This window comes from Notothenia rossii, assembly GCF_949606895.1.
Source record: "Notothenia rossii genome assembly, chromosome: 1".
NCBI lineage: Eukaryota > Metazoa > Chordata > Actinopteri > Perciformes > Nototheniidae > Notothenia > Notothenia rossii.
Window position 1 is genome coordinate 68,864,168 of NC_136912.1, and position 12,985 is coordinate 68,877,152.

The 12,985-nt window shown below is 41.2% G+C and overlaps 1 protein-coding gene across 2 annotated transcripts in view; it reads left to right on the forward strand.

Annotated features, from left to right (window-relative positions):
• Positions 1-12,985, forward strand: part of gmds (GDP-mannose 4,6-dehydratase) — a 204,337-nt gene that overhangs the window by 83,151 nt on the left and 108,201 nt on the right. For both annotated transcript variants that reach the window (XM_079680043.1, XM_079680042.1), the window contains exon 6: positions 17-121. In XM_079680043.1, coding sequence (XP_079536169.1) covers positions 17-121 — 105 coding nt within the window. The remainder of the gene's footprint in view (positions 1-16; positions 122-12,985) is intronic.

Sequence of the window (12,985 nt, forward strand, 5' to 3'; positions counted from 1 at the left end):
TCCCCTTTCTTCTCAGGTGCTGCCAAGCTCTACGCTTATTGGATCGTGGTGAACTTTAGAGAGGCCTACAACATGTTTGCTGTCAACGGGATCCTCTTTAACCATGAGAGCCCAAGGAGAGGTGAGCTTACAGCACGCATACTCTTATTTTAAAGGGGCCCTATTATGCACATTTTCAGGTTTATATTTCTATTTGGTTTCTCTACTTTGACATTTTTACATGCTTTACTGTTTAGAAAGCTCTTTATCTTTCTCATACTGCCTGTGTTGCAGCACCTCTTTTTACCCTCTGTCTGAAACCAGAGACCAGTCTGCTCTGATTGGTTAATTTGTTAGCTCTGTTGTGATTGGTCCACCGCTTAGGGATGTCCAGTCCCTTAGCCTACCACTTACAATTTGTTGGAGTGCTAGCCAATAGAAACGCGAGTATTGAGCAGTGATGTAACTTGTTTATGGAAGTAAACAAAGGAGTCTAATATAGGCGTTTCAGGCAGCGGGGGAGTGTACACGTGATTTGGCTTGGGTATAATAATTTGACTTGCAAGAGCACAACACAAATAAAGTTTGAAAAAGGCTTAATATTTGTGATCAAATGTTTGTCAATATGTAAAAATCTTAATATACACCTTATGTTTAGGGAAAAGAAAAGCATATACAATCATAAAAGTCACTTAACATCATCACATTAAGCATTTACAAAACATAAAGTAAACGATCTATCAATGAAACCAAAAAATGTGCCACCATTTAACATTGTTCTATGAAAACAGTAATCTCAGGATGCATGTTAATAAATTAGAAGTTAATAATCCCCTAAACTTTCTTGGTTTTTATAAGACGGGCTACTGATTAACTATATTGCCAGTAAGGAAGGACTATATATTATACAGGACACATTTTTGTAAAGTTTAAATTACATTGTGAAATATGACATCACTTAGCCTGCTCAACAGGCTGAACCTAGCATAAGCAGTAAAACAGAGGGTAAACTATTGTTGGGTCGTGTACAAATATTAAATGACATGCTCTATATAAAGACATATTCCCTCAGCAGGTTTCTCTATTACTTGACACACACTCACACGCATTCTGACACATAAAGAGTGTGTTGTGGTCACATTTTTAATATGTGCTCTGAGCCCGAGGGTCGCAGGCGCTGGTTTAACCCGATTTACACGCCACCGCGACCCAAAATGAATACCACATGACTGAAACCCCCAGCGCTGCGCTCAGGTCAGACGCTCAGGTGTTTATGATTTATCCCCTAATGAAGGCCCCGGCCACGACCCCGGCCGAGGTCGGGGGTCAGCCAGTAAACCCTAATGGGTTACCTCAGATAGATAGGTGTGGGAACTGGTGCAGTTTACAGCCAGCTCAGCAAAGATGGCGCGGTCACCCTTGAGGTCTTGTAATGGAGGAGTACTTGGGTCGGACTGGGAGTGATGTGTGATGCAGAAAAGAGTCCAAAGACCGCAATGGATAAGTAGCATTGAAACAATTTGTCAATCAACAAAAAATGAATCCCAAACAATAAAAATGATTGGTCTATTGCTCATTTATCAAGCAAAATTGACCTAAATTGTCTGGTTCCAAATTCTTTAATTTGCTGATTAGCCATCTTTGTGAATATATTATCTTTGAGATAATGTCTTTTGACAATTGGTCTAACCAAAATAAGATTTGGACAATGTCACTTTGTATTATACACTTTGTTCAATCACTTTATAGACTTAATAATAAATTAGTTGATCAAAAAAATACTCTTATTAGTGTTATTGATCATGAAAATAATCATTAGTTGCAGTTCTATAGATAACCAGGCGGATTGAGTGAACTTGTGAAATCAGAGATGCTTTTGACTTTTAACACAAGTACACACAACCTTATAAGGGCACAGTTCTCTGCTCGCTCGATAACAAGTCCTTAGCCTTTTAATCTTTGGGCAGCTTTTCTCATCTCCCTTTCTTACTCTCCTCTCTTTCCATTCTATCTATGCTCACTCCTCTCTTTCTTCGCCCTCCTTCTTCCACAGTCAGCTTCTCTGCAGCAGGCCTTTGGGTTTACTTCTGCCACTTCTATTCTCAGAGTTACGGCTGTTGCTGCTCATAAAGCAGGAACGCTGTGCTGTGATGTGGCCAGATGTCCAACTGCTCCCTTGCACAAACCAGTGTGGCGCTTGTGTTGGCTGGATTGGCCTGTGTTTATCCAGGCCCCCGGGGTCCGCCATGACACTGCGGCACTCAGGGGGCATTTGGCCATCTACTCCGTCACCCACAGGAGAGCTTTAGATGAGAGCAATTGTACGCTTGTACTGTACACTGTGTAAGTGTCAGGTTTTGCTGTACATTAGACAGTGTGAGATATATTACTACTGTACTCATACTGTACAGAGAGAATACTGGTTCAACTGCCAAACATACCTTTAATCTAAGTGACGGTACCATTGGTTTTGAGTTAACAACTATTGTAAAATAGAGTTATATGTTATTTTCATTGTTGATATAATCAAGTAGTTTTTGTTTTTGCGATGATAGTGGGACACACTAAATGTATTTCTGGTATTGTTTTATCACTGAATAACAGTGAGAGAACACATTTAAGAAGTCAGCAGTTCAAACCCTCCCAACACAATAACACTAAACCAAAAACTCCCCGAATAAATCTTTAAATTCACACTTCTTCTTTGATTTCAAAGCTAATTGGGTTACATTTCTCCCCAAAATAAAAAAAAACAATGACATCACTTGAGAAACTTACTGCAGATCAGCAGAGGCAGAGGTAATGTTGTCCTTGTGTGTAAATGCATTTGTAAAAGAGAGATATTGTTTTTTTTTTATTATTATCTGTGTATTGCCCCTTCCATTGCTTTTGAGCATCTCTTGTACCTCTGAATAATAAGTCATATATAGGGGGAAGGTCCATGATTTCAGTGTCAGTTGTCTTGACTCAACCACTTTCCCATCCGTACTTCCCACACATAGGAAAAGCTGTGAAGTCATTGTCCCAGGGTGACTTGGCTGTGTTGGACTGTGTTTGGGAAACAAATAGATGTTTGCCTCATTGAGGGAGTTTTCCATTTAAGAAAAAACTCACTGGGTCCTGCTCTTAAGTGTCTGCCAAAGTGACCTTCCATTGGCCAATCATGTCCATGGCACACTGTAACGTGGCATGGTGTGTCACATAGGATGGTCTGGTGGCAGCTGGGAATGTTTAAAGAGGAATGAGTAAACCTTTACACCAGTTTCCTCTCAGACTTACTGTCTTTCTAGGATGACTTAATCGCAGCAGCAATGCACTTCTGGTTTCTCTTACACTTCTCGTACAACCAATAAACTGTCAATCTCCATTGTTCTACGCGAAAGGAAATCGGAATCGGGCGGTCGTGATGAAAACATATCCCGGTGGAAATCCAGCGTGAAGCAAAGCAAACAGAAACCTACATCTCCTGGCCGATTCACACCGCAGCTAGCTCTTTTCTGCTTAACCTAGTTGTCAGCCATAACAAACAGCCCTCACACTGACTCTGAAGAGGGGGATTAGCAATAGCATGGGTGCTAAATAGACTCCATATTGCTTTGACATATGAGACAGTGCAGTAATCCACAGTCTCTTGGCAAGAGTGATCAGCAGTGAAACCTGTGCAAATAACCAGTTCATATATTTATTTGGTCGTCACATTCAACAAACATACAGCACCTGAAAATCCCCCAACAATCCAATTTTCACCTAGGAAACCCAAGTATCATTTATATTTATTAAGAGTGTGTTGATCTAAGTCAATGCAGTAAATCAGCAGAGTAACATGTTTTGTGTATCTACTGTTGCTGCTACTGACCAGCTCCAGTTGTAGGCTAATCCCATGGTTTATTTGGGGAAGTCCCATCCATCTCTCCACCCTGAGAGCTCTGTGGTTCACGCTTGGCAGTATAGAATAATATACTGTTATGTTAGGAGAGAAGACCGGTTAGCATTGGGGAAGTTAGAATAGCACTGCCAAAGTCAATGCTGCCCCCTCAAATACTCACACGTACAGCCGCTGAGCCGCTACATGCCTTAGCTTCATCTTTCTGCTTTCGTTGAAGTTGAGCCCAAAAGGTCAGATCGCATGATAGATTTGTAAAGGATATGTTTTCCATTTATTGGAGAGATTATTTACGAAGGAAATCTTCAAATAGGAATGACTCGGTCAGAGGGCGTCGAGGGGATTTGAAAGCATCTTGTAAGAAGGAACTCTGCTTTGAGCGGGCATTTTTAGTTTTTTGGTTTGTCGGGTGTTGATGAGAAAAAGGCTGGGTGAGAGCAGTCTAAACCTCAGCTGAACTGTGGCCAGGTGAAGAGCAGAACTGACGATGGAGTTATCTTCTACCAGAAGCACGGACCACTATTGCGGTAAGCATGTTGTAACTTCCGGTTGTTGTTGTCATCTCCGGGTATCCCGTGTGCCTGTTCTGTTGCTGATAGCTTATTATCTTAACTTAATCGATCGTTTTAAAACTCTTGATCACGGCAACTGCCTGACGTTGTAATCACACATTACTACAGCTTAAGCACTCACAACTCTCCTTCTCTTAGCGACTGTAACTCCACAGTTGCCTACACTCTTTTCGGGTTTGCTAACGGTAGCTACTTTAGCTTGATAGCTAGCCATGGCTCTTTCCCCACCCTCGGGTGCTATTTCCTGCTTTAACTGTCTCATGTTTGGTTACTTCCCTACCTCCTTTACTGGTACCGATACATGTGTTAAATGTAGTATAGTTGTTAGGTTGGAGGCGGGAATCATAGCCATAGAAGCCCGGCTCCGCATCTTAGAAAATAACTCAGCTACAGTAAAGCCCATGCTAGCCGGTGCGGACCGGCAAAAGGTAGCTCCTCTTAGCCGTCCCCCAGCAACTCCCGAGCAGCAAGGAGATTGGGTGACTGTTCAGAAGGGGCATAACGCGAAACCCGCAGGTCCCCACCAACCCGTTCACGTATCTAACAGATATTCCCCACTCAGCGAGACACCCGCTGAGAAGCCAACTCTGGTTATTGGTAGCTCTATTATGAGACACGTGAATTTAGAGACCAAAGCCTCCACAGTCACATGCATTCCGGGGGCCAGAGCGGGCGACGTTGAGGCGCATCTTAGACTGCTCGCTAAAAATAAACGTAAATACAGTAGGATTGTTATTCACGTCGGTGGTAATGATGTTCGTTTACGCCAATCAGAATGCACTAAACTTAATGTGGCGTCGGTGTGTAGTTATGCTAAAACAATGTCGGACACCGTAATCTTCTCTGATCCCCTCCCCAATCTGATCAATGATGACATGTATAGCCGCATGTCATCATTTCAGCGCTGGTTGTCTTGGTGGTGCCCAGCAAACAATGTGGGCTTCGTAAATAATTGGACAGCCTTCTGGGGAAAACCTGGTCTGATTAAGAGAGACGGCATTCATCCTACTTTGGAAGGTGCAAATCTCATTTCGGCAAACATTTCAGGGCTTTGTGGACTCAATCCATGACAAACTGGAGTTGAGACCAGGAGGCAGAGTCGCAGTCTTACACGCTTCTCTGCGCTCTCTCCTAGGCAGTCATCCATAGGAATCCCGAACCCAGTAAAATACCCAATATTAACGGTGTGTGTGTCTGCCCAAGGACAATTTAAGGTAAAACCTAATAGAGGTGTCATACATAATAACCTAATAAAAGTAAATGTAACAACTACTACAGTGCAACAAAACAGGAAGATTAAATGTGGTCTCTTAAACATAAGATCTCTAGCATCTAAAGCAATATTGGTAAATGATTTAATATCAGATTATAATATTGATATATGCTGTCTCACTGAAACTTGGTTGAGACATGAAGAATATGTCAGCATAAATGAGGCCACTCCACCCAGCCATATCAATACTCATATTGCCCGAGGCACGGGCCGAGGAGGTGGATTTGCAGCAATCTTTGACTCAAGTTTACTTATCAATACTAAACAAAAATTAAATTATACCTCCTTTGAAAGCCTCGTTTTTAGTCTTGCGCATCCGACCTGGAAAACTTTGCAGCCAATCTTATTTGTTACAGTGTACCGTGCACCAGGTCCTTATTCAGAATTCTTATCAGAATTCTCTGAGTTTTTATCAGCTTTGTTACTTAAAACAGATAAAGTAATTATCGTAGGTGACTTTAATATTCTTGTTGACGATGATAAAAATAGCGTTACTGTTGCATTTAACTCTATATTAGATTCTGTTGGTTTCTGTCAGTGTAAATAAACCAACCCACTGCTATAATCACACTCTCGACCTTGTTCTGACTTATGGTATTGAAATTGAGCAACTATTAGTCGAACCGCATAATCCTGCTTTATCCGACCATTTCTTAGAAACTTTTGAAGTACTGTTACTAGACTACAAAGCATTAGTCAAAAGCTCCTGCAGCAGAAACCTATCTGTTAGTGCTATAGCCAAATTTAAGGAAGAGATTCCACCAATACTTAACTCGATAGCATGTCTGCATTTAAGGGAGGAAACTTATACAAAATGTACACCACCCCAAATTGATCATGTTGTTGATAGTGCTACAGATGCGCTGCGAATAAAATTAGACTCTGTTGCTCCTTTGAAAAAGAAGAAAATAAAACAACATAGATTAGCTCCATGGCATAATGCCGAAACCTGCAAAAATAAAGCAAAAGTCGAGACAACTTGAAAGGATATGGCGTTCCACTAAACTTGAAGAATCTCGTTTAATTTGGCATATTACTCTCAATGAATATAAGAAAGCACTGCGTAAAGCGAGAGCAGCCTACTACTCTTCATTAATTGATGAGAATAAGAATAATGCAAGATTTCTTTTCAGCACTGTAGCCAGGCTGACAGAGAGCCACAGCTCGACTGAGCCTTCTATTCCCATAGCACTCAGTAGTAATGATTTTATGTGCTTTTTTAATGATAAAATTGTTACTCTTAGAAACAAAATCAATGACCTCTTGCCTTTGACCAGTATAGTATTATCAACAGCTCCAGGAAACGTAAGTTCTAATTAGGGCCGGGACTTTAATGCGTTAATTAAGATTAATTAATTACACAAAAATTAACGCGTTAAAAAAATTAACGCATTTTAATCGCACTTATTTTTGCACCGCGGAACGTTTCTCACTGGATGAGTTTCAGGGGTACCGATTATACTGGAGCACCAACTAACGTTCATGACTTCAAACAACAACAAACCACAGTGAACAATAGTCAAACGTGAACGAAGAAGCTGATGAGACCGCTTTGGTTGGCCCCGTGGATGGGACATTTTGTTTTAAAAAACGGACAGATGGAAGCATCGATAAGAGCACGGTTGTTTGCAAATTATGCAAAAATGAATTTGCATATCACCGCAGCACATCAAGCCTCAAGTATCACCTCAATGCAAAACATATAGCAGCTAGCGTGGAAGCTAGCGTGGACGTTAGCCCGACTCGGAGTACAAGGACCCACACCCAATTCGCGTTGATCAAACAGTGGCGTATGCAACAGAGAGATTTTATTTTTCATCAGGATATTGGAAGAATAGGAGGGATTGAGGTCAATCACTGGCACTTTTTTTATTTTATTTTAAATGGTACACTTTATGTTGAACTATTTATTACGTTGTTGGTGCAACTGGCACTTTATGTTGAACTGTTTATTGTTTTGGCCAAGGTTATTGAGAGAGTTGGATTGAAATTGATTAGATTTTTTAAATCAACTGTTGGTAAATCAACAAAGTCTATTATGGCCTCTGAAGCAACAGAGAGATGTTTTCTAATAGTCAGGGTTTCCAATGTTTTGAATGTACTTGAAAGTATTGTGTTTTACTTAAAAAACAAAGTGTTATAGTTTACAGAAGGTCTACCTACCTATAGGCTACCTGAATCTCTGACATTTACTATATTCCTAAATATGCTATTGCTACACTTTATGGCAAAAATTGCACTTTTCTGTTGGTCTTTGTTAAGTACCACCTTGAAAAAAATAAACAATGTTTTGTTGCTTAAGCTTATGTATTCAGTCATTATTCAATGGTATACTAAAATCCATGTGAACAAAATTGCTTCTCACTGTTCTCAGGTCAAATATTTATATGTGATTAAAAATGCGATTAATTGCGATTAATTAATTACAAAGCCTGTAATTAATTAGATTAATTTTTTTAATCGAGTCCCGGCCCTAGTTCTAATATTACACTAGATAGTAAACTAGAATGCTTTTCAGCCATAAACCTTGAACAATTAAATTAAATGATTCTCTCTTCTAAACCATCAACGTGTATCTTAGACCCGATTCCAACTAAGCTGTTAAAAGAAGTTTTTCCATTAATTAGCACTTCTTTATTAAATATTATGAATATGTCTTTATTATCAGGCTATGTTCCACAATCGTTCAAAGTAGCAGTGATAAAACCGCTTCTTAAAAAGCACAACCTCGATCCAGAGGTTTTAGCCAACTATAGACCTATTTCTAATCTTCCGTTCCTTTCAAAAATTCTTGAGAAAGCAGTCGCAAAACAGCTGTGTGATTACTTAAAAAACTATGATTTATTTGAAGATTTTCAGTCTGGCTTTAGAACACAACATAGCACAGAGACAGCTCTGGTTAAAGTCACAAATGACATTCTAATAGCCTCAGACAAGGGACTTGTCTCTATTCTTGTCTTGCTCGATCTTAGTGCTGCATTTGATACTATCGACCATGATATCCTATTGCAAAGACTATAGCACTTAGTTGGCATACAGGGAACTGCTTTAGGCTGGTTTAGGTCCTATCTATCTGAACGCTCTCAGTTTGTACGTGTCAACGATGAATCTTCCATGCAAACCAAAGTTAGCCATGGAGTGCCACAGGGCTCAGTGCTTGGACCTATTTTGTTCACACTATATATGCTTCCGTTAGGCAATATTATAAGGAATCATTCTGTAAACTTTCATTGTTATGCAGATGATAATCAAATATATTTATCAATCAAGCCTGATGAAATTAATCATCTAAATAAAATTCAAGACTGCCTCAAGGACTTAAAAACGTGGATGACCTTACATTTTTTGATGTTAAACACGACCAAAACTGAAGTTATTGTACTTGGACCGAAGAATCTACGAAACAAATTATCTAAAGATATACTAACTATGGATGGCATTAATTTGGCCTCCAGTGAGACTGTAAGGAATCTTGGTGTTATATTTGATCAGGATTTATCCTTTAACACCCACATAAAATCAATTTCAAGGACCGCCTACTTCCATCTACGTAACATTGCAAAAATCAGGCATATCTTGTCTCAAAACGATGCAGTGAAACTAGTCCATGCATTTGTTACTTCAACGCTGGATTATTGTAACTCCTTATTATCAGGGTGTACAAAGAAGTCAGTCAAGTCGCTTCAGTTGATTCAAAATGCTGCAGCTCGTGTACTAACCAGAGTTAGGAAAAGGGACCACATTACTCCTGTTCTGGCTGCCTTACACTGGCTCCCTATAGAACACAGGATATAATTTAAAATTCTTCTTCTCGCCTACAAAGCCCTTAATGGGCAGGCGCCATCTTACCTTAAAGAACTCATTATACCCTACTGTCCTACTAGGGCATTGCGTTCCAAGAATGCAGGGTTGTTGGAGTTGGTTCCTAGAGTCTCTAAAAGTACAATTGGAGCCAGAGCCTTTTCTTATCAAGCTCCACTTTTGTGGAATCAGCTTCCAGTTTGTGTTCGGACGGCAGACACCCTATCCGTTTTTAAGAGTGCGCTTAAGACCTTCCTTTTTGATAAAGCTTATAGTTAGAGCTGATTAGATTCAGCCCCTAGTTTTGCTGATATAGGCTTAGTTTGTCGGGGGACATCTTACTTCTTCCTTCTCTCTGTCTATACCTGTGTACTCTCATGTTCCGATTAACCCAGCTTCCCCAAATGTCTTTCTTTTTGGTGTCTATATACGCCGGGATCCGGAGTCATGGATGATCCTGCGGTCCTGTGTCATGGATCGCGAGTCCTGGATCTTGAGTCGTGGCTGTGGTCCTATATCATAAGTCCTGGATGGATATCCTCGTGGATTCATCTTCCTATTATACACACATGCATTTCCAAACATTTGGACTACCTATGTTGCAAATGTATTATCTTTTCAATTTACATACGGCATCTATTGCACGTCTGTCCGTCCTGGGAGAGGGATCCCTCCTCTGTTGCTCTCCCTGAGGTTTCTCCCATTTTTCCCTTTAAACTGTGGGTTTTCTCTGGAAGTTTTTCCTTGTATGATGTGAGGGTCTAAGGACATAGGGTGTCGTATTGTCATACTGATATTCTGTACAAACTGCGAAGTCTACTGAGACAAATGTAACATTTGTGATATTGGGCTATATGAACAAACATTGATTGATTATCGCCTCCACCCCTTCCCTCCACTTTTTGTCACTTGGCCAAAAAAGGTGTTCACTCCGCCTCATCTTACCTTGGTTTCTGACATATTCCGTGGTCGTTTCAGATCTGTTTGTTGTCCCAGATCACCATGGTGTCCAAGAATCTTCTTGACTGAGTGCTTGCTTGCTCAACTTTTGCAAGTACTTGTCAGAAGCTGATCGAACCCCAATATGTTGCCCTACAATCATTTAGTTGATCTACCGGAATGAATGAAACACAATTACATCTTTGCTTTTATTACTATTAGGGTGAAACTTTCTGTCTCGCTCTCGGTTCTGCAATGCGGAGGTGGTACCGTCAGTGCTCCAGCTCAAGAAAAACATGTATCATCTACTCCCCTTGTCAATCTCCATACCTTCCCTTTCTTTCCCAACAGATTTGCACACCCCTGTACTTTCTATCCATTTAGTTTTATCTCACCCCAACAAAAAAAAATCTTTGTCTTCGCAATCCTCCAGCCCCATTCCTACCCTCCTTGCATCACATTTTTTCTCCATGTGAGTCATCCCAGAACGAGTGCAACAGTCTGTCAGGTGTGAATAGACGCTGTGTTGGCAGAGCTGAGCTTATGACCTCTTTTGGATGTAACGCAAATATTCTCCGTTCGTCGAGGCTTCAGAAATCAGTCAGAACGCCAATTGTGCAATAATGGTGATGGCAGACACTTACAGGTCTTTGGCCTTGGTGGAATTTGGCCAATCCTCGACCAGGAGAATATTCCTCCTGCAGAATCACTCAGTACTCCTGCAAGTCAGGTATTTTGTTAATAAATCGGTACCGATAAAGGAGATGGGTAAAAGATGAGGTCACAATCATTTTGATGTGAACACGCCTACAGCGTCAACCTCAAACCCTGAAAAGTGTGGGGGTGGAGATGGAAATTAAAGGTTGCATTTTCCACTACCAATCTACCACAAAGCCTTTCACTCCCCTAGGCAGTTGGTCAAAGACAGAGAGGGATTATGGGATTCACAGTTCTGGTTAAATTCCAAAACAGGTGTGTGTTGAGGTAACCGAAGGGTTTTTGTTACAGCACTGTGGCAATCAAATACAATGTTGGCAATTTCTTTGGAACCAGCTTGTGGCCAGTTCAGACAAGCTCACAACAGAATATCTGAACTCTGAAAAAGTTGTAATGAATGTTTATGTTTATGAAGAGTAAGCGATCCAAGGCTCTATTTTTAGAATGTGGCTCATTAAAGCAGTCTGTCATACCACATTTTTATTAAGAAAATGGAGAAATCACTAGCATCCTGCAAATCAACTTGGAGCAGATTTAGGTTGTAAAGAAAAACAAGTTGGAAGAGGAGACTGGGCTTATGGGAAGTAGATGTTCAAGCTGTGTAAGTGTGACATATAAAATCAACTCAATACTGTCAAGACTTGACTAAGCTACATTTTTAAGTTTTTCCAGAGCTGATGTGCCATGTTGCTGAGTCATGACTGCATAGTACAGTATGTTTTCAAAATAAATTTAACAGGAGAGGGATTTGAATAAATCACACTGCGCTTGAATCTCAATTAGCATTGCACACAAATACACTTGCAGACGGTAATATAGATGAGTGTGAGTCAGACATCTTGAGGTCTGAGTTCATACAGTAAGGGCTGGGCCGTCACACAGTGTGAAGGCAGACTTCATAAGTCACCTTTCTTTAGCAGCATGGTTTTAACAACACAATCTATTGAGTAACCAAGTCTGGCCAAAATCCCCTCAAACCTACAATCCCCACCGTGACTCCTCCAGACCCGAGCCCCCAGCTGACAGCTCCAGTCCCCATCCTGTCTGGGCCCACATGGCCTGGCTCTGGATGGGATACATCTCCGCAAATTTCCCCTCTTTCACCCTCCCCCTTCTCTCCTTACCCCCCCAAACCTTAGTCCAGCTGTGCCAAAGAAGCCAGTGTGTTACGCTTTTCCTGTCGCTCCTCTGGCCAAGAAATGAAAAAACGAATGACGTAAAAAAAAAAGAACGAAATGAAACGTTTAAGTGAGAAAGAGAAAGAGGGGGAGAAAAATAGATTGAGTGTCCATTTCTGGCATGGGTTTTGCTGTCTGCTCAGTTTTCACGGCCCAGGGTTTTATTAGACTTTCCGCCGGGGTATGGGCAAGGTTAAACGGCCACCGCTGCCCCGTTTGGGCTCGAAACCTCCTGTCAGCCTGCCTCCAACCCCTCCTCCTGGCTGTCCTGCGGTGCCGCTGCCAGTAAAGGAAACACATTAACACCCGGGCCAGTAACAGAGCAGGCTTTGTCCACAGCCAGGCAGGCCGGTCCATTAGGCCCACGCTCTGGTCCACACCGCACCAATTAGGGCAGGCAGGGAGCAGAGCCACTCAAAACAGAGGTGTGAGCTTTACAAGGAAACTACAGGTGTGCTAGGGGGGAAATAATGGACTTTATTACTGATTGGGTGTGCTGTACTCCACTGTATCCCTCTGCCACCTTTTTAAGGGCCAACATGGCTCTGCACAGTTTTGACAACCTGTGTTTAACCTGCAAACTTGAGTTTCCCTTGGATGTTGGATCAAATCAAACCCCTGCCTTGCAATTTACTTTAGTTAC